This window comes from Coloeus monedula (genome assembly GCF_965178545.1).
Source record: "Coloeus monedula genome assembly, chromosome: 2".
Classification (NCBI taxonomy): Eukaryota; Metazoa; Chordata; class Aves; order Passeriformes; family Corvidae; genus Coloeus; species Coloeus monedula.
The window spans coordinates 93,228,867-93,249,089 of record NC_138782.1 but is presented as its reverse complement, the minus strand read 5'-3'; the positions used below and the strand labels follow the sequence as shown (position 1 = coordinate 93,249,089).

The 20,223-nt window shown below is 40.7% G+C and overlaps 2 protein-coding genes across 2 annotated transcripts; both read left to right on the top strand.

The window, feature by feature from the left end:
- Positions 1-5,550: 5,550 nt before the first annotated feature.
- On the top strand, positions 5,551-12,429 carry LOC309570206 (uncharacterized protein). Its single transcript, XM_082276856.1, has 2 exons — positions 5,551-5,681; positions 12,289-12,429. The coding sequence occupies exons 1-2, from the start codon at positions 5,643-5,645 to the stop codon at positions 12,382-12,384; spliced, it is 135 nt and encodes a 44-aa protein (XP_082132982.1). The 5' UTR covers positions 5,551-5,642; the 3' UTR covers positions 12,385-12,429.
- Positions 12,430-12,698: 269 nt separating this feature from the next.
- Positions 12,699-19,212, top strand: PTP4A1 (protein tyrosine phosphatase 4A1). Its single transcript, XM_082276855.1, has 5 exons — positions 12,699-12,838; positions 14,328-14,420; positions 14,801-14,931; positions 16,447-16,521; positions 17,675-19,212. The coding sequence occupies exons 1-5, from the start codon at positions 12,734-12,736 to the stop codon at positions 17,790-17,792; spliced, it is 522 nt and encodes a 173-aa protein (XP_082132981.1). The 5' UTR covers positions 12,699-12,733; the 3' UTR covers positions 17,793-19,212.
- The last annotated feature ends 1,011 nt before the right edge of the window (positions 19,213-20,223 follow it).

Here is a 20,223-nt window from a genome sequence, read left to right as displayed (position 1 = left end):
TGCTATACCAGAAACCTTTAGCATACCACAGCTTGTACATGAAGTGCTCATTTACATTAATAGTGAAAAAGTCTGTGTTATATCCTCACAATGAATTCAGAGTATTTTTTTGTAAATATGCATGGCTGAGGAAGCAAACAGATATTAAGAATCCACTGTAAACTCTTTCAGTTTTGATAATGTGCTAGAGTATCACAAATCGATCTCCTACAATAAAAATTCTGTATCCCTCTTCTAGCACATCAGCATAGAAATTTCCATAGCAGAAAGGTTCCTCTCGAGTACAGGTCTGTCCCACCAATCTTACAGCAGAACAGTGTTCCTTAGGTGCTATTTGCCAGCAGTACAGGGCTCCATGTGCGCTCTGACCACGTGGGCCCAGGCCGCATCCTGACTCTGCTATTGACTGAAACTTGGGACATAGGAGAGAAATGCATTAATGGTTAACAATCATGAGACTTTTTAAAGAACCGAAGAAAAGAAAGAAGCTTGAAAAAAGATTTTGACTGAAGACATCCATAAAAAATAAAGAGGAAAACATGCTAGAGCGGAGAATAAATGAGACCAAGCTGCAGAAATGAAGCTGGCATAGTAAGAACTGACAACAAGAAACTCAGTAATTTAGAGGGGTTTTATACACACAATGAAATTATAATCAGTGGAAAAATAAAAAGAAGCACTCAGTTAAGTTATTGATATTATTAAACTTTAGAAATATTAAAAGCAGAATTTCCAGTTAAGACATAATATAAGAAATTCTACAGCTTCATTGAAATAAAAATGCCATAAAGAGTTTGAACTAACTAAAAAAACCTGAAGTAGAGCATTTTTTACTAAAAGTCTTCTTTTCCTGTTAAACTTGCACTTCAAGATGTAAAAGTCTGTATTTTACAGTTTATGATCTGTACATCATAACACAGGAAATTTCAACCAGTAATTCCCATACTGAAGCCAGTAACTTGTATCTTCAGTAACTTCAGACCAAGTGAATTTGTCATACATTTATAAATCAATCTATCTTACTCTTCAAATTAAAAAACCTTTAGAGGCCTAGATTTTCTCCTTGTGAGATATCACTGCATCTACTTTTTGAGTTAAACAGGAAGAATCCTTATATGTCTCACTGTTTCCAGTCTTTGAACATTTTCTGCAGATTTGCATTCTCAGAAATTTATCACTCTCTCTTCTGTGACACAGCTGTGGACCTACCACTCTCAAACACAAATTGACACTGTCCTGCAGACCCTTCCATCCATTATCCTGTTCACCAGAGGATCACAGATCCAAGAGATGCCACAGCACTGAACATAATCTGAAGAGGGAGGCAAAAAAGGGTTAAGAGGTGGAGCAGTAAATATAAACAAAGGAGCAGGTAACAGGGTACATGAAAAATGCCACACACAGGTTCTACACAAATTGGTTGGGGTTTTATGTATATCAGAAGATCAGGTAAGGTCGGTGGTCAGATCTGCACATGGTAACTCAATAGTTAGTACTGATGCTATTAAAAAAAAAAATCCCTCTACTCCTCACAATTTCACATTAGACATCTAAGGATCACATAATGATCATTTTTATTGTTACCAAAGCACTGCCCTGGGTGTTCATATTGACTTGTCCATTATAATCCCTATACTCCTTTAAGAGTAACAAAAGTAATCTTGAAAACCTAAAAATCTTGCTTCTGTTTCTTGTTCTAGGTGTATGACTTTGCAAGTGTTGGTACTAAAAGCACATTTTTGAGTGAATGCAAGTTACTAAACAGCCTAGACTACTCTGAAGAACTATGCTGGCATCGTCGCTACTTGCTATTCATCAGTCTTTGCATCAGTCACACTTGTTTTTTAGAGTGATCTTTGATTACACTCCTCTGATAAAACTGTTTGAAAACATGAACATTTAGTGTTACAGCTATGCAGTTACTTTTATGCCAATCTTGTAATCTTATCAAAGCATTAAGTCAGCTTTCTTGGCAATAGCTGTTTTCCCTAGAACTACATTGATTTGCATTAATTACATTATTTTCCCTTAATTATTTTTTTGTTTTCATCTGCTTAGTCATGTATGAGTTTTCTATTAGATGGCAGTCTAACCCAGTGATAGTCAACTCACTTCACATTTTTACACACTGGCATAACACAGGCATTACCACAGCCTTCAGAAACCTCTACACAAAAGGCTACAGTAAATATCAGCAGATCAAAGATCTAACCAGTAGAACCTTAAGTGTATACATTAATTCTATACACATAGACTAGTAATGGACATGACATTGATAGCTATATAAAATCCCCAATTCCACTGAAATTTAAAATAGGAATAGTCCATGTAGACACAATGAAACTACATCCAATTGAACAAATTCAGATTGTGACATTTCTTTCCAGTGCACAACTGATAGTAGGTTTTTGCCCTAATGTTAAGTTACAGAAGACCCAGACAAACATTAGGAACAACTGACTGACTTTTAGAAGGACTAAAGAAGTTAAGTGTCTGCAAAAAAACATGCATATTAATTACCAGTACTTTTATTTAGTCTTTGAGTAATATTTATCTTAGTTGTTATATAAAGATACATATTTAAAACATAAGAGTAATATTTTGAAGTTTAACTTTCATGAATCCCATAGAAGTAGCATTCTCAAAACAGAACACATATAGTAGCAATAAATTAAAACCACTTCAAAGTGATACATGGTCTTGGTGAGACTGCATGTTGAAAACTACTTCCTGCTCTGGTCCCTCTGACTAAAAAATAATATAATGAAACTTTTATAAGTACAGAAAGGTTGACAAAGATGATCAGAAGTAAAAAACTTTTCCCTAATTATATTAAGATTCCCTTTCTTTACAAAAATGGCTAGCAAAGCATATAAAATATTTACACTTTTACATAAAGAGTGTGAATAGGGATTTTTTTTCGCTGTTGTACTTAGGAGAAAAGAAAGCAATCATAAGGTACAACCCACCATTTTGATTTCTGAAACTTTGTATTCTTTAAATTGACTGCTTTACTGCACAACTGCCTACTAAAACTTTCAAAAACTCTTGAGAATAGACAACTAGGTAAGGACATTCAGTCTATGCCCACATTTTGTTTTTCATTCCCACTGCTTCAAAAATGTATTCAAGCTTTTTCCTATTATAGCCTCTTATCATAAAAGTTGTATTTATCTTCCTAATACCACAATGGTGATGACATCTTTGCTTCTCCTACTGGTAGTATCAGTCTCTTCTGATTATAGCCCACAGATTTCTCTTTTCAAGCATTTATTTTTTTCTTATATGTAAAGTTCCTTAGGAGTCTCATCTCTTTCTGTTTCCTCAACCCACTTTGCTTCATCAGTTCACTAATTGGCATCTTTTAACTATCCACTTGTCTCTCTCTCCCCTACAAATATCTCTGATACCTGCCTGTATTATATGAAATAGGAGACTATTGTAGTCTCCAAGCATCTATTGCCATCTCAGATCATAAAATACAGGAACTGCGTAAGTGACAACTTGTATGACATAATTAATCACACACATTAGGGGGAGCACATAGGGTCAATCCAATAAAAATTAATATTAAATCATTAAAATTATCCATTGCATTCTTTACTCAAAAAGAATAAATCCTTTTAGACCAGAAGTTTTCTGAGCTAAATCCTTTCTTCTTTGGGTATATAATTTCAGAGAAACTGCCAGACTTATTTTCAGAGTAAACTACTGTGCTAGAGCACTCAAAGGATGTTGCAGCAGAAAGTAATTTGATTGTAAAATCATGATCAGTTTATTGTGCAATGAAACAGTAAACAAAAGCTTGCATTGTTGGAGGAAAAAAATCCAAACACAAAAACCAAACATGGATTAAAGCAGGTAAAGAGCTGTTTAATCACAGAACTCTATTCAGAGCAAATTCCTCAAACTTTACTAACGATGGAAGATACGTTGACTTTACTTCTTTTCCCCCAAAACCCTCCTATCATTGCAACCACCAAAAAGTAAACAATATTCCAAGCAGCCATTAACCTTGAGATTATCTTATTTTATAGCATTCTGAGCACGTTTTCAAGAAGTTTTATATGGAGAAGTGGAAACAGCTGCAAGTTCACCAGACACGTGCCCTAAGTCAGTAAATAGAAAACACAATGTAAATACAGCCTAGATCTATTTACAGCCCAGAAAAGCTAAGTACATTATCCTAGCAGACACATGGCTCCTGGTTAGAAATTAGTTTATGGCCACCTGAAGCCAAGTGGAGGGAAAGATAGTACAGACATGTTCTGAACAGGACGTCTCTCACGTGTCAGATACCATGAAAACCTCCTTTGGACAAACCACGGTTTATGCAGGTTGTACAAACCCAGGACATCTGGGCAAAATCACAAACCAGCCATGCCTTTGTACAGGGCAATACTAACTTGAGGAGGCTCAGATTGGAGCGGTTTATTTTTTAGATCAAAACCAACTTCTGCAAGCTCTTATAATCGGTATAGCAGCAATAAAATATCATGCAGAAGAAAGACTTAACTAGTTAAATACAATTAGAACAGTTCCAGACAAACTCAAGCTAAAAATAGGCTGTTATTTCACAAAGCTGGCAGTGACCCACACTGAAATGTTTCCCCGGTTGCCGGTGTCCAGGCAGGGACTGCCGGCCGCGCCGCTATCCCTGAGGCACTGCAGTGATACCGTCGGTGCTTCCCACCGCCGGCTCCACCTCCTCACGTCTGCCTTTCGGGAACCCCTATGCCCTGGGAGACACTTTCCCAGGAGCGAGAGGGAGCACAGGGCTAAGCGAGCCCTGTTGTTTCTGACACCGCTTCTGGCGTACTTGGCTGAGCTCCCATCTGCAACACCAGAATCACGGCTTTTATCTCGACTTAAAAGACACGGGGTAATCTGCGGGCAGAACGTTCTAAGAGCTTCCTGTCGGCATTAAACTCGCCAGAGCGGTTTTGCAGCCCGCGGCCGAAGGGGCCGACAGATTAAACCCACACAGGGCCCGCGCTGCGCCACCCCGCGTCCCACGGCCGGCGCAGGAGCGGCTCTCCCCCCTCGCCCCGCCGCGGCGGGCACAGGGCTGCGGAGCGCCAGCCGGCCGCCGCGCACCGGCGGCGCAGGGAAGAGTCTGGAACTCTCCGTCCCGGGGGAGCTGGGGCTCGCGCCAGGCGCTTCCCGGCGAAGCCGCCTCCACCGGCCCGAGCGGGCAGGGCGGACGCGGGGTGTCCCGGCGCGGCCCCGGGGGCCGCTCCCCGCCCCGTCCCCATTCACGAACCGGTTCCCGCCGGCCGCCTCCGCCTCTCGCGCGCGCCCGCCCGCCCCGCCTCCGCCGCGCCCCCCGCGGCCTCGCGCCCGCCCCAGACGCGCCGATGGCGCCTTTGATTGGGTGGGCGCGACGCTCGTCAGTGACGTTCGAAAGGCGGGGCTCGGGGCGCTCGTGCGGGAGGCGGCGCCGAGTGTCGCTCCTGGTGCAGCCGCGTCCACCCGGCGCCGCCCGCAGAGCCGCCCGCCCGCCGCAGCCGCTGTATGGTCCTTCCCCGCGCCGCCGCCGCCGAACCCCCGCCGGCAGCTCCGCGGCCTCCAGCGCCTCCTCCTCTTCCTCCTCCTGGTTCTGCTCCTCCTGCCCCCGGCGGTGGCGCCCGCACCCCGGCTGTATGATCAGGCTACAGTCTTCAATGAGTAACCATATTCCTGTGAGTGCCGCCCGCCCGCGCCCCCCGCCCTGGCCCCTCGCTCCGCTGGCCTCCCAGCTACCGCGCCTCTCCTCCCCCTCTCCCCCATCTCCTCCATGTTGTCTCTTTGTTCTGTCGCCCGGGCCACGCCGGCTGCGGGTGGCTTCTCGAAGCGCCGGGCTGCGTCTCCCGTCGGGCGGGCCGCTGGGGAGCCGAGCACGCCCGGCTGCGGCACGGCTCGGCCCCCCTCCCCCTTGGTGCCCCTCTCCTGCCCCCGCCTGCTGGCGCCCCTCTTCCCTCCTCTGCCGAGAAAGGAGGAGGTGACGACCTCTCCGCGGCTCCTGGGCGGCCCGGCCCGGGTACAAAGCCGCTTTGTGAGTCGGGCTGCCGCTTACCCCCCCGCGGGCCCGACCTTTTCCCTGCCGGGCTCTGTGCGGTGGAGTCCGCCGAGCCGGGCCGCCCGCCGGGAAGGGCAGCGCCTCGGCGGCCGTGGCTCCGCGCCCTGGGCCGTGCCGGGAGCCCCCTGCCGGGGGGAGGCCGAGCCGGGCGGCGGCTCCGGGGGACAAGATGGCTCCGCGTCGGGAGCCTGATCGAGGCGTGATGCGAACCCGTGACCGCCGCAGTCGGGGCGACGGCCCGGCCTTGCCCGCGGAGCGCTGTCACGGCCGGGACAGCGTCTCCGCGCTGGGGAGAGATTGGGACAGACAGGCCGGGAGCCCGGCTAGCCCGCGGCTGTCCGGGCAAGCCGGGGCTTGCCCGTGGGCGGCTGGCTGCCAGGCTGGTTGCCAGGCTTGGCTGCCAGGCTTGGCTGCCGCGGCCGGCGCTCGCCCCCCGCCGTAGCCCCACGTGCGCGGCTGCGGCCGGGGCGAAGGCGGCTGGGCAGCTGCTTTGTCTCCGCCGTGCTCGGGCGGAGAGTCGGTGTCGGCTGCGAGCGAGGACGTGAGTCCTTTCCCAAATGAGCTCTATGCAGTAGAGGTGGGGTATGCCCGAACTCGGGTGTGCAGCCGGTATTTTTTGGCAGGAAAAGTCCGCAGAGGAGTCATTTAAGTACACGTTGAAGCAGACATTTCTGTAACAATCTGCCTTGAGCCTCAAAAGCTCACGAATACAGTCAAATACCTTAATTTTGACTGAAACTGCTTTCAAGACCTTGCCATCTGTCTTTTCAAGGCATTTCCTTCTGGAGGTGATCACAGTTTAGCTTCGGAAGGTTTTACTTGCAGGATTTTGGTTTGTTTTCTTTTTTTAACTCCCCTAGTAATCTCAGTGCCTGTGCTGCCTAACATCTGTAACCACAGAGCACAGTGTGTATTTAAGCAGAAAAAATCAAACAGTGTATGGCTTGCTGGTGGTAGTATGCTCTCCAAAAGCAGGGAAGCAAAAAGGACAAAGAATTAACAAAATCAAGTTGTCTACGATGATAGAAGCTGGTAGCCAGCCATGCACATTGCAAGTGTTATGAGCTGTACAGTTTGGTGGCATGAAGGTCCTGTAATCTGGTGTTTCTTACTCCTGCTGGAGACAACTTTCCAATATGTCTACCTGCATCTGGTGAGTCTTTTGAAAGCAGTGACTCAGAAGTATGAAACCTGTCTCTTTGTAATCTCATAAAACTGCCAAGTCGAGACACCTAAGATTACACTTAAATGTCAGCTCATATTATTCCAGTGATGGAACAGCAAGGGGTTTTGAAATTGTCTTCAGAGTAATTTCAGGGGGCAAATGTAGAAGAGGCAATACAGAAATTACACATCCATGAGAGGAAATGTGAGAATGAGAAATAAAAATGAATGACAGATATAACAAGAGCCAAAGGAACAGGATGTCATTGTCTTACTGAAACTAAATGTCAGTAAGACGGGAAATAAATAGAACTTAGCGTTATCTAATAACTTCTATCAAGTGAAACTTCCCTGTTCTGACAAAATACATGCTACATAAGAATGTCGGATCTATCCCAGCATGTTGGCTGACTGTAAGTGATCACTTGTTTTAAACATTAACCAGAACACCCAAATAAGGATATTAGTGAACCATAAACTAACAACAGATTGTCACCTTTTTCAAAAAATTAAAACTCACTCTATTGGATCAATACAAGAAATATTTCTGTGTTAAATGGAAGTCCTTACTGCTTTCTTCTCAGTTGCAACTTTTTGTTAGGCATTCATGGCTTAATTAAACTTGATGAGATACACGCAGACAGTTATTGCTGTGTGTGCTAAATTTCTCATGTTATTGCTTAAAACATAATGGAATAGGTTTTTAGTAGAATGACAGGATTTATGTAGTTTGCTATTGAAGTGGCAGTGTTAAGTCATTTGGAGATTCCTTGCTTTTGGAAACCCAGGAGGTAGTGCTAGACAAGGGGATGGATTGGTTTCTGTGATGTCTAATTTTCTCCAATATCTGTTAGAGCTTCTTTGCATAATGTTTTTGTGGTCCAAGCAGAAGAACTTTGAACTGAGTCACATGGCCTCAATTTCATCATCTCTAAAAGCTGCATTGACTTGTTATACAGGAAGTTTTGAGATAATTTTTTTTTTCCCCCTTCGCTGCATACTTGAACCACAGGAATATCCTTCCGGCATAGAGCATGTTGCAACAAATTTATGATAAACCTTTGGTTTCTCCCTTCCCATTGGTAAGATATGAATGTGTTTTCATAGGCAATGGGTCGCTTTCCGTAGTCTAAAATGGACAGTGTTATCACTGTGGATATCATAAGACAGGCATTTATGTGCCCAGTAGATAGGAGGTACCTCTTGTCAAGAGCACCTTATGAAGGTGTGCCTCTACCTTGCATAATGACTTCACAGTTTGTACCCCTTACCCTCCTGTTCTTCCCTGACTGCCTTAGCAGTTGCTACTGAGGTCTTGAATAGTAAGAGGAAGTCGGTGGTATTTGTCATTCAGTATCTTTTTGTTGAGTAGTAATTTAGAACAATAAACTTCCTTGCAGGTGTTCTCAAATTGTCATGAAACTTAGCTTATTTTAGTTTTCTAGTTTTAGTCCTGTGGTTTCAGTAGGTGAGTGTGTGCCAGGTCTTGACTTAAGAGAATGTGAGACCACATAGTTGGTTCTGGATATAAATGTTTTTGGTCTATGAGCAGGTGGATTGAGCAACCGTGAACCATTGTGCACATCTTCTGAAGGTAAAGGGTCATTTAACTGTGTTAACAAGTGCTTTTGTTTGCATCCCTTTTCAAGATGCTACCGAGTTGTGAACCAGTATGTCTACAGCGTGGCATAACCTTGCACCTCTCTGTTTTCCCTATATCAATAATGATCTAATAGATTGCTTTCATAAACCAATTTTATCAAACGTGAGTGACTGTTTCAAACCCTAAATTAACATCCATGTGAATCTGCTTGTCAGTGAAGACAGGTACTTTAGCTTTCTGTCCCAGAGAGGGGCATGAATTTAAGCCTTTCCTTTCAAGATGCCATCCTTCTATATGAACAGGCTATTTTCTGACTTCTCCTAGCTTGAATTGTAGTAGGTCATACAATCATAATTAATGCAGCTATAATGGACAGGTTACCACTCAATAGATGGTCCTGGTACATAAACTTTAGCTTTGTTTTCCAAGTTTATTTTGATGGCTCTAACAATCTAAATGTTGGCCTTTCTGTTGGGATGGAAACTGCTACTTTTTCCAAAATCCTTCAGTGTTAAATTTCCTCAAGGAAAATTTATACGTAAATTGAAAAGAATGTGCTGGGGTACCCAACTTGGTGCTACAAATGATGAGTTGGTGTTACTCTGTTGAAGAACCTTCCGCATTCAACAGTCTGCATTTGAATCTCACTTATGCAACTTTTTGCTTTCATGCACTGTCTTGACCGTTTTGATAGCTTACCTACCAAAACTGTGAGACAATATAGTAATTTCAAAGCTGTATTTCCAAGACTTTTGAAAGCTCATGACATCGTTTTGAGTTCCTTCGAAGTCTGATGTCATCATAATTACTGCAACACTATTTTCACAGCTGATTTCTCATCTTCCAGGTCTTTTTGCTGAAGGTGGGTGAAGCCTTGTACTCTGGCTTAATGCTGTAACACAAACAGCATGCCCATATACTACTCATCTTTAATTTTTATTTGACTCCTAGAACAGAATGAAACTAGGTTGGCAAAGCTGTCTTGGGATAGTTCAGTGTGTTGCTGCCTTAAGGAATTGGTCTGCCTATGAAGCTTTCCTGTTAGTGTTGGTGAGAAGTGATGGCATTCACATCAAAGGAAACTGTGAGCTTTGGTCCTTTATAATGTGGCAGCAGTAGTTGCCAAGGCAAACAAAACAGTGAGGCTTAAGTATGTGCTTGGTTAGGTCCTTAGTTGTGTGAATTACTAAGGTTGTGATGTGTCTTATACTGACTATTAAGTCAGTAATTAACAAAATGAATTCCTTTGTAAGGGTTAATAACACATAGAACTCAAATGTAACATTGCATAATCTACTTGCTTCTACTTTGTGTAAGAATTTGAACTGTGCACCCAGTTTCTAAGATGTCATTAGCAATATGCATTAAAAAGAAGGATTTTTTGCTTAACTAATTCTGTGCTGCCTGCCCTTTTCCTTGTTTACTGGTTTGTCTGGTGTCTTGAGTACTCCTAGTTGCAGACTAAGGGCAGCCTGCCTAGAAGACTGGATAAATCCTGATTACTTCTTTCTACCTACCCACCCTAGTACGGCAACATGTTAAATGTGCATTTCTCCCCAAAATTTCCATTTTGCTGATTGAAAGGTTTTCACTCTAACAACTCCATTCTGTGTGCTCAAGCTCACTTGCATGCATTTATGTTTCTGACAGCTTCACTCCCTCATCCTTAACCAGGGCAAGGATCTGTCTGTTACTCTTCTTAGCAGTCTTAAGAAGAGATCAATATGAGATCTTCTGGTGCAGTGCAAAAAGCAGCACAAGACCTTGTGCAGCTGTATCTGCCTAAAGCCGTCCCATCCCTTTTTGCTGTTCTGCTTCTTAAACTAATTGAAAGTGACTTTAAATAAGTTACCTTCAGTTCTTTTTTTCAGTTTGTATTTTAGCTATTTTCTGGATCTGGTCCTAGGAGGCTTTTAAATGCACACCTGCCACCTTGCTAGGGCATGGCTGGTGAGTCAGATGATGACTCTTGGAGTTCTTCCGAGTCTCAATTCTCCTGGTTCCTGTTACTCTGTTGACTTGTGACTTAAGAGGATCCTTCTTACTCTTTTTCCACGCCTATTATATTTAGAGTTCTTGCTGTCTTGCAAGTTGTTAAAGATAAAAACTGAAGTAGCTTTTTTACAAGAGCTGGCAAACTTATTCCTGTAGTCTACATCACTACCAGGTGATGGTAGTATCTCTGGAGTGGCAGCAAAGTTGATGTGAAATTGTCATCTTAGTTTCTTTCTTTTAACTTCATTCTCGTGTTTATTAGCAGGTTGGGGTTTTCTTGTGTGCTTCTTTATTTTGTTTGTTTGTTTTTTACAAGTCACGCCTGTGACATAACACGCATGTTAAAACTCTTACCAGGAAGCTGTCTGAAAACATGAAAATAAGTTGACTAATCAACATAAATAATTTTTTCTGCTAAATATTTGTAGGATTGATTATGTTTCTCTCTAATACCTAAGTATATTTAGTGGACATGTGGTTCGACTTGTACCTCTCTTTTGGAAAACAGAACTTGCCTCTTCTTCCCACCTGTTCCCTAGGCAGGTATAAGCAGTAGCACTGGTAAAGTAGCTGGGCACAGAATTAACGTGTCTGCTGTAAGGGTTCCACGGTGCGTACACGTACATATGGGTCGTTCATTTGCAGCATCTGCAAATAAATACACAACTTGGAGCACTTCATTTGCTATCTTAATTCCTGGTTGCATCTTGCAGTAATTATATATATAAATGTAACCGTAGCTAAGCAGCATACCACTGGACAGGAATTACCTGTTCAATAAACTTGCTATATATGTTTTTAGCTAGGCTGTTACTGCTATCTCAGTATATTAATGAAGTCATGGTGTAAAAAGACTGTTAAAAGCATATAAGGTTGCCATTGATCTTCAGCCTTTAGTGTGTGAAATGTTTCTTAGTTAGAAATCCATGTGTCTCAAAAGCCTCTGTTCAAAAGCACACATTGTATTGCTAGGCCACAAAGACTGCATTTGCTTTCAAGGCCTCCTGTTTGAGTCAGGTGGATTTATACGCATTTTTTTTCTGTAATTTTAGGCACTGTAACTTTAGTAGATGTTGTGATGTCTCTCAATTCAAAGTGGAAAAGGCAGGTGTATGGGTATCCTGGAAGAACTACTCTTTTTATAAATACGGGAGTTCTTAAAACTTGTTGCTATGTTTAGCACAAATGAAATTGGTATTTTAATACATTATGGGATTTGGTGTTGCAAAAAGCCTACATGGAAACTTTGTAATAAGTAAATGTATTTATTTTCAAGTAATCCATGTTAAGAAAGGTAACAGGATTCTTACACAGACCTAATTCTTGGAATAAAAAATAAACCTTGTGAAACTGCTTAGTTGCTGTGTTTTTATTTTTTCATTTTGTAAAGCTTGATGTCTTAAAAATAACCTTGTTTCACCTGTACTCATTATGCTTCCCCCCCCCCCCCCCCCCCCTCTTTTTACAGCAGTTCTGTGGTGTTCTTGGTCACACATTTATGGAGTTTCTGAAGGGCAGTGGAGACTACTGCCAGGCACAGCACGACCTCTATGCAGACAAGTGAACTGTAGAAATTCATTACTACTCCACCAAGAAGCCCCCCTAAGAGTGGTTGACCAGGATAAGAAGTGTTGAATTGAAATTGGCAGAGCATTTAACAACGGAATTCAGACCTGGATGGGGTAAACCTCAGTGCACTGCCTTTCTTTTGCCTCAGTATTACTGGATTGAAGAATTGCTGCTTCTTGTTAGGAGGTTCATTTCATTTCCCATTGCTCCCAACTTCATACTTCCAAGCACTGAGAATTTCACGTGGAGTATAGTGAAGTAGACTTCAGTTTCTCTACATCACTTCTGTATTGGAATTTTTTTTAATCCTTTCATAATCTTGTTGCATGTTTAACTAAATCAATATGGCCCGAATGAACCGCCCAGCTCCTGTGGAAATCACCTACAAGAACATGAGATTCCTGATCACACATAATCCAACCAATGCAACCTTAAACAAATTTATAGAGGTAAGGCCAGTACAGAATTCTTACTGATGTATTTTTTTAATGCTTGAACAGCATGCTGTATTTAAAATTTCCTTTACTAGATTATAACTGGTGTGAAAACCATATGAGGAGATACTGAGGCTGTATATTGTTTTTTTTTAAATATTGGTGCTATGCTTCAAAGATCTGCAGACGAATCTGTTCACATATACTTTGGCCTCCACAAACATCATTCTGAGAGGAAAGCAAAGTAATAATTACACTGTCTAGTACATGGTACATTAAGTACATTGTTTAGGTTTGAAAACAGGAATTATCTAGCAGAGTTGTGTAGAACAACACAAATATCTTTTAGTGGTAGGAGCTCACATTCAGACTAGACTGAAGTGGTGTAACATTTCCTTGCACTTGCTGCATAGTGATACATATTGTGGGTCAGAACCTTAGAAACAAATAACAGGATTGCAATATGCTTTCACTGCCCAGCTTCCTTCACTATTACCAGATAATGGTTTCAATGTCGCTTAAGAGGATCCTCTGTGTCATAGCATCTACTTGAGTGAAATTTGTGGCATCCAGAGGCTTACTCTGCATCCACAGCTGCTGAAGCTACTTTAAGTGCTTTGGTACATGCTACTGACGAAAGCCAGTGGCTTGGCATATATTGCTAGTACTGAATTTATCATCTAAACCACGTATTTAGCATGTTGGAACTATAAAGTGCATGGTCGTATAAAGTGTGTGTGTATGCTAATAAGTTCCTTTCAAAGCTGCTTTGTGGGAAGGTCCAGGTTTGCCAAGTCCCTCCTTAGTAAGATTTTAGGTGTACTACAGCTACTTCTGCATGTGGTGCAGGATTATTTACAGGAAACAGTGAGATAACATTTGCTTGCCTTTATACTCTCACAAATATATTAGGTATGCTTAGGCAATGCTTTAGTCATTACCGTGCCACTTGCAGTGTGACTGATGGGTTGGAATGAAGAGGGATTGCTTTTTCTTTTTTTAATGTAGGGTAACAGCAAAATGGAAAGCTTAATTTTGTTATGACAACTCGGGAACTGGAATAATTCATTGTCCTGTCCTTGTAACTCTTAACATTAAGTGGTCTAGCAAACCTGTTGTTTTAAGCAGAGAGAGAGAAGGGGAGGACTTGAACTTCGCTCAGAATGCTTTTAGTGAAGTAATTTGCAAACCAGGAGGCTTCCTGTTCCTTTAAAATGAATGATCTTTTGGATCTGGATCTGGTCTTAAAGGAAAAAAGTCTGATCCAACATAACAAAACTTAGTCTGCAGATTAAGACTATGTTTGCAGAAAACCTTAAAGTATTTGGCATTAGCACCCAAGATTTTAGTCTTTTCAGCTTTCTGTGTTCTTTGCAGGATGTTAAGCATTTGCATGAGTTTACTACTGAAAATTTTGCAATGAGTTATTAAGTTAGCTTATCAAGAAAATTAAATGGTAAGTGAAGCTACTTTACTCTTACAATTTTTTTTTTTCACTCCCTAGGAACTTAAGAAATACGGTGTTACCACAGTGGTAAGAGTGTGTGAAGCTACTTATGACACTGCTCCGGTGGAAAAAGAAGGCATTCAGGTTTTGGTAAGTAGTGTAGAAGCAGGGTTCAAAGCCAACCTATTTCCTGCTTCACCCTGCCCCCTTCTCCAAAAAAAGATTATTTGACACCACCTTGTTAATTCTTATGAGTGTATTCCAGCAGCTGATGGAGGAAAAAGATGTGCAGACATCTTTTCTTAGTAAGGAAAAAAGGTTCAAGTTTCGATCTAAATCATATGCTTAATGAGAACTGATTAAAAGGAAGGTATTTGTAATCTTGCTTATAGTTACACTATTAGAAAATTGTAGGTTTCAGTGGTTTCCTTAGCTGTCAGCTCTTTGTCCATTGTGTCCCTGTCTTTTTTTGCCTATGCATGCAGCTTACAAGAATTCTATCTTTATGTATTTGCAATCCCGTTCTCTAGGACTGGCCCTTTGATGACGGTGCTCCACCATCCAACCAGATTGTTGATGATTGGCTAAACCTCCTTAAAGTTAAATTTCGTGAAGAACCTGGTTGTTGTATTGCTGTACACTGTGTTGCTGGTCTTGGAAGGTGGGTGAAGCTTTAAAGATTTGTTGAATTGTCATCCCTGGTCAGACTTGTTAAGATCTAGTGCAAAAGTTTATTTGAGGCAAATGTAAAACAGTCACGTATCCAGTATTGGAGTGTCCTCATGCTTAAAAGTAGTTAAGGTGGCAGGAAACTTGTATGTATTTATTAAAGGTCTTTAGGTCAAGAGTTGATGCTTCTGTCACAGCTCTCACAAAGTCTACAGAATTAAGTTAACAAGTATGTTCTTGTACCCAGTATATTGATGAGTGTCCCACTGATATTTTTGTCTTTTTTTCCTAATGGATTTGTTTTTTGGTGACTTGCCTGCTTCCTCTCCATCTCCATTTCAGTAGTATTGCCAGTCTCCTTGAACCAAGGGCATTGTAACTGTTAACTGCAAACAAGTGGGTGGTTCTGGCACATCAAGACCAGCTTTCATCCACCACCTATTTGGGGGATGAAAAGTGTTTTCCAAAGTCCCAAAGCTGTTTGTCTCATTGCTAAATGACATGAAAATTTCTAGGGATAATGCTAAATATTCTCCTCTTAGCCTGTTTTTTCTTTCTGCTGGCACTATCTTAAATACAGTTCCAACAGATGTGAGAAAATAATGGTTTTTCTACTGTTGTTCAAGACTACCTGGGAACTAGATCTGTTCAAAAAGGAGGTGATATATTCTAGCCATGGATTTCAGCATGTCCAGTATAAAATTGAGGTTTCTGGTCTTGTCTGTAAGCCTGGCTTATCCACTGCATTGTGGCTTCACACATGACAAAGTTCACTGTAGTGATGAATGTTACCAAAACAAGTCCTCTTCTGCTGCTTAGAATGATACTAGTTGGTTTTTTGTCAGAACTGGGCAGGTAATTAGTTGAAAAGATGGTCCTAGCTTTCTGGAATGTATGAGGTTTTGCTTTGATTTTTTCTTTGGAGTTATAAATTGCTAAGGTATTTGAGTTGTTTTAAGTCAAGCTTTTCTAACTGAAACTTGATTCTGTCAGAGGAAGAACACCGTGGCCAACAAGGAAGTCCTCAGGGGAGTGCAGCAGCCTGTGGATTGCATCTGTTCCTAAAACTTGTAACGCTAGTTCTAGGATTTGTCAGTTCTTATTGAACTCAGCCCCTCTTCTGACTTCTGCTTTGGCATCCTGACTGCTTCTAATGATGACTCACTGTGGAGAATAGAACCCCATATGCAAGTCTTCCTCAGAATCAATTGATTTGAAACAAATGGTTAAAGATGACTTTCATTTTATTCCTGTTGTCCTCTCCTGTTCCTAAAGTCAGAAGAATGAAGCTAAGGTGGATCACAGTTAATTTAAACCCCTATTTAAATGAGAATGGCTAACTCAAAACCAGGTGATTTAATGTCTCAATGAATGGAGAAATGCCTTCTGCCTTTTCTGCTTTCCCAGAGAAGAAACTTCAGATATGCGGAAGAGAGAACTGGGTAAATTGTTTTTCTGAGTATGCTTTGACAAAAGCTAAACTGATTTTATTTTTTTTTTGAACCAGAGCTCCAGTCTTAGTTGCTCTTGCACTGATAGAATGTGGAATGAAGTATGAAGATGCAGTGCAGTTCATAAGACAGTAAGTATGATGCTAACATGTAGCTATTCCCAAGATTCAATATGTTGATACATCCTTGGGTAGTGAAGGAAATTCTGAGTGTTACTCTTGTCTAGTATGTCTGAAATTGTACTGCACACAGTCAGTCAGTGTTGTACGACTTGGACCTGTGGAATGGGTATTTTCCTGGTGAAACCAGAAGTGGTACATAATTATTTGAGGAGGTTTTAAAAAAACCAAAACAACCATTAACAAACCCCCTAACTTTCAGTTAGATTTGCAGAGTTTTCTTTACTTATTTTATATATGAAAGACAGAATACCTTTGGAATTTAGGTTCTGTTTTCTAGCCAGAACTAATACTCGTTCATGTTGGTGGATCCTTCCTTCTTTATTAGATCAAAGTGTGCTGTGAAGTTCTTCCTAGTCTTTTCTGGTGGTCTGCTGAAGGCAAATAATTCCTTGGATTTTTTTAATCAATGTATATAAGTTGGATGAGAACAGTTTTAGTCTCAATGTTTTAATTTCTCAGGATTCAGCTATCTTTAAAAGAAGCTGCATCCATTATAAACAGTAACAGAATACTTCTTGCATAATTGCAGGCCTTTGAAGAATTAAATTCAGCTTGTACTGGTTGTATATGAAATGAGGAATAGGAAGCCAGGTACATACTCCAAACGGTCAGCCAACATGTACCTTTTTTTCACATATTTACGGTTTGAGAAAACAAAGCTTAATTTCTGTTCAGCATCTTATTATGGGAACTTAAAATATTTATTTACTTTCTTACTATTGTAGTATTCTTCATAATTGTTTTAAGAGAATGAATAACTTCAGCTCTAAAGAAGACCATCTTGTATCTGCTCTATAGCTTCCTTTTAAAGTTTCTTCTAAAGATCTTAATGTAAAATCTCTGGCTTGTGCTTATCATAGGCTAGAACACTGTCCAAAATGGTATGTACTCCTTCGAGCATGTGGTCCAGTGAGGTATTTGTGAAAGGAAGCTACCACCCTCTTTCCTGGCACTTAACTTCCAATTATCCCTGTTTTGGTTACCGCCTTGACTTAAAGGTGGCTTTTTTAAGTGACCTAAAAATATTTTTCTCTGATTGGTGATACTATTTCATTGGGCAGTAGATTAATGTTCTGTTTAAAATCTGTTTTTCTCCACCTAGGAAGCGGCGTGGAGCTTTCAACAGCAAGCAACTTCTGTACTTGGAGAAATACCGCCCCAAGATGCGTCTGCGCTTTAAAGACTCCAATGGTCACCGAAATAATTGTTGTATTCAGTAAAGTTCAACAGCCTATAGTACTTCTTTGGGAATAAAGGATGGAAACTAGAATTAAGCAGACTGCATTCCAAAGACATCAGTCTGGTATTTTTAGTAGTAAAGGAAGCTTCCTTAGGAGTATTTATTAGGCTAAAGGCTCAGTAGAAATGCAACTTCTACGTTTAGATAAATATCTGTCTATTTGGAGACCCAGTAAATGTTTTTGCTGTACCCTGTTTCTGAGCTGTCTCCTTGTTCATTAATTATCGGATGAAATGCCCTTTAATCATGCCATTGAGTCTTACCGACCTAGTTTCAACTGCTAAAAATTGGGGTACTAAAATAAATCAATCTGTAGAGAGATTAGGTGCCAAAACACCCAGCATATCAGCTACATGTTTCTCCTTAAAATGAGCATAGTTCTAATGATGTGAGAACTAGCAGCTTATCTGGACCTTACTATCTTTTTTTCAACAGTCATTTCAATATTGAAGAATATGGCCTCTAAAGTAGTCTTGCCTGCTCACTGTATGTTTTTGTCTCCCACAATCGCACTAGAATTATCAGGATTTGCACAGTCTGTCTTTTTAATACTATGAACTACAGCAGTTTTTTACCCCTGCATCTGTACTTTTCTGTTACCTGAACCTCTCCATTTTACAAGTCATTACTCTAGTTATTCATGTAGAAGATCTTTTAAATTGTACAGAAGCACACAAGTCTTTAATGTCTCCAGACAAAAAGCCTTACAGTAAAATTAATGTTGGCACTTCATGTGCAGCTTAACAGAGGGCCTGAAAAGGTTGGGAGGGGCTATTTAATATTTCTAGTAAAATGTTGCCTTTGTCTTGTGCAGGAAGTATAGAATATGCCCTTTACTTTAGTAAATATTTTTTTAAAACGTAGAAATGCTTTGTTATTGTAGCTAAAAATTCTTAATCAGAAAATTTCTGAAAAATCTTGTAGTTTTCTTTTACTGTACCTATTGAGAGTTGTTTACCAACTATTGCTTTGTTGAAAGTGTGATCTTCTTCTTTTCTTTCAGTTTTTCCTTCTTGAGTTTCTGCTATGACTTGGGCAGACCTCTGTAATATTTTGTATGCCTTTCAAGCTGCGTAACTTAATATTTGGATACTTGATAATTTGTTTTATTATGTAATTGATAAAATGGTGATGTGTATTAATGTTAGTTCAACCATATATTTATACTGTCTTGGGAATGTGTGGTTATAGTTCTGTGGGAGAAATACTTTTGCCAGTGTTCACCAGCTTGTAAAATCTAGTGCGAGAGCTTAAAACATCTAAATAAATACTGAAATGCACTTACGAAGTTTGCTGAAATGCTCATCACTTTAAATTATTTTTGTGTACTTTGTCAGCAGTCGAGGTGCCTAAATTCAGAATCTAGTCAGGCATCTGTTTTCTTCTTTTTTAAATCTGGGCCCGAGTGTTCCCTTTGCTGTAATGTTTGCTGTTTGTTTTACTCATAAATAAATGTGGACAAATATTAATGGCAGAAAGTACAGTATTTCTTAATGTAGCTTACTTGTGACTTGCTGTCCCCAGTACTGAAACAGGTTACTTGCTTAGTGTTCTTGGAGCTGTTTTTGCAGTAAAGCAGAAGAGTATATATGCATCAGTAAAGCTTGGAGAATACTTAAATCAGTACCATTAGAATTCAGGTAAAAATAGTATGATAGTGTGCTTCATTTGTCAAGACTGAAGCTATGTACAAACAGATGATGTCCCAAAAATTGTGTAAGCAAACACCTGTTATGTGAGTTTCCAGAGTGGTGACTAAATTTCCTGACGAGAACTGGAAGGTGCTCTTAGTAGCCAGCTGAGGTGATCAATGCTCATATCTGCTTAAACTATGGTTATACATCTCTTCATTTCTAACCAGTGAGGTGGGAATATAGTATCAGTCAATGAGATTTCTAAAGGATTGCTTCTGGAAAAGTTACAGCCTCATAAAGAGCACTGTATTATTTAAAAATGCCTGAAAGAACATAGCGCAATCTTTAAAGTAGTAAAATAAACTTTGGATCATCTTTCCTTTGGAAGCTGAACATGGTTTAAAAGGTATTTTGTTTAACGGAATACAGCTTCATTTGACTGAGGAAATTAGATCTTTTGGAATGACATCCAAAGTCAATGTTTCTGTTATCAAGATGGACTAGATTATGGGAACAATGGCAAAGACAAAATCTTCACAAATGCTGTAACTTGTCAGTACGCTGGGCTGATTGATATAAATACTGGTTTAACACAGATTAGTATCCAATTCAAGTTAAAAATCCTGATTTGGTCACTCATGAAAGTAGGAGAAATCTGTAAAACAACTGCAAGTAAAATGCCTGGAATTTTTTTACTTAAAATTAATACAGTTTCTGTACATAGATCATATTTTGCTCTGTCTTTACAGAATTTATCATGGGTAAGGAGGGTTGTGT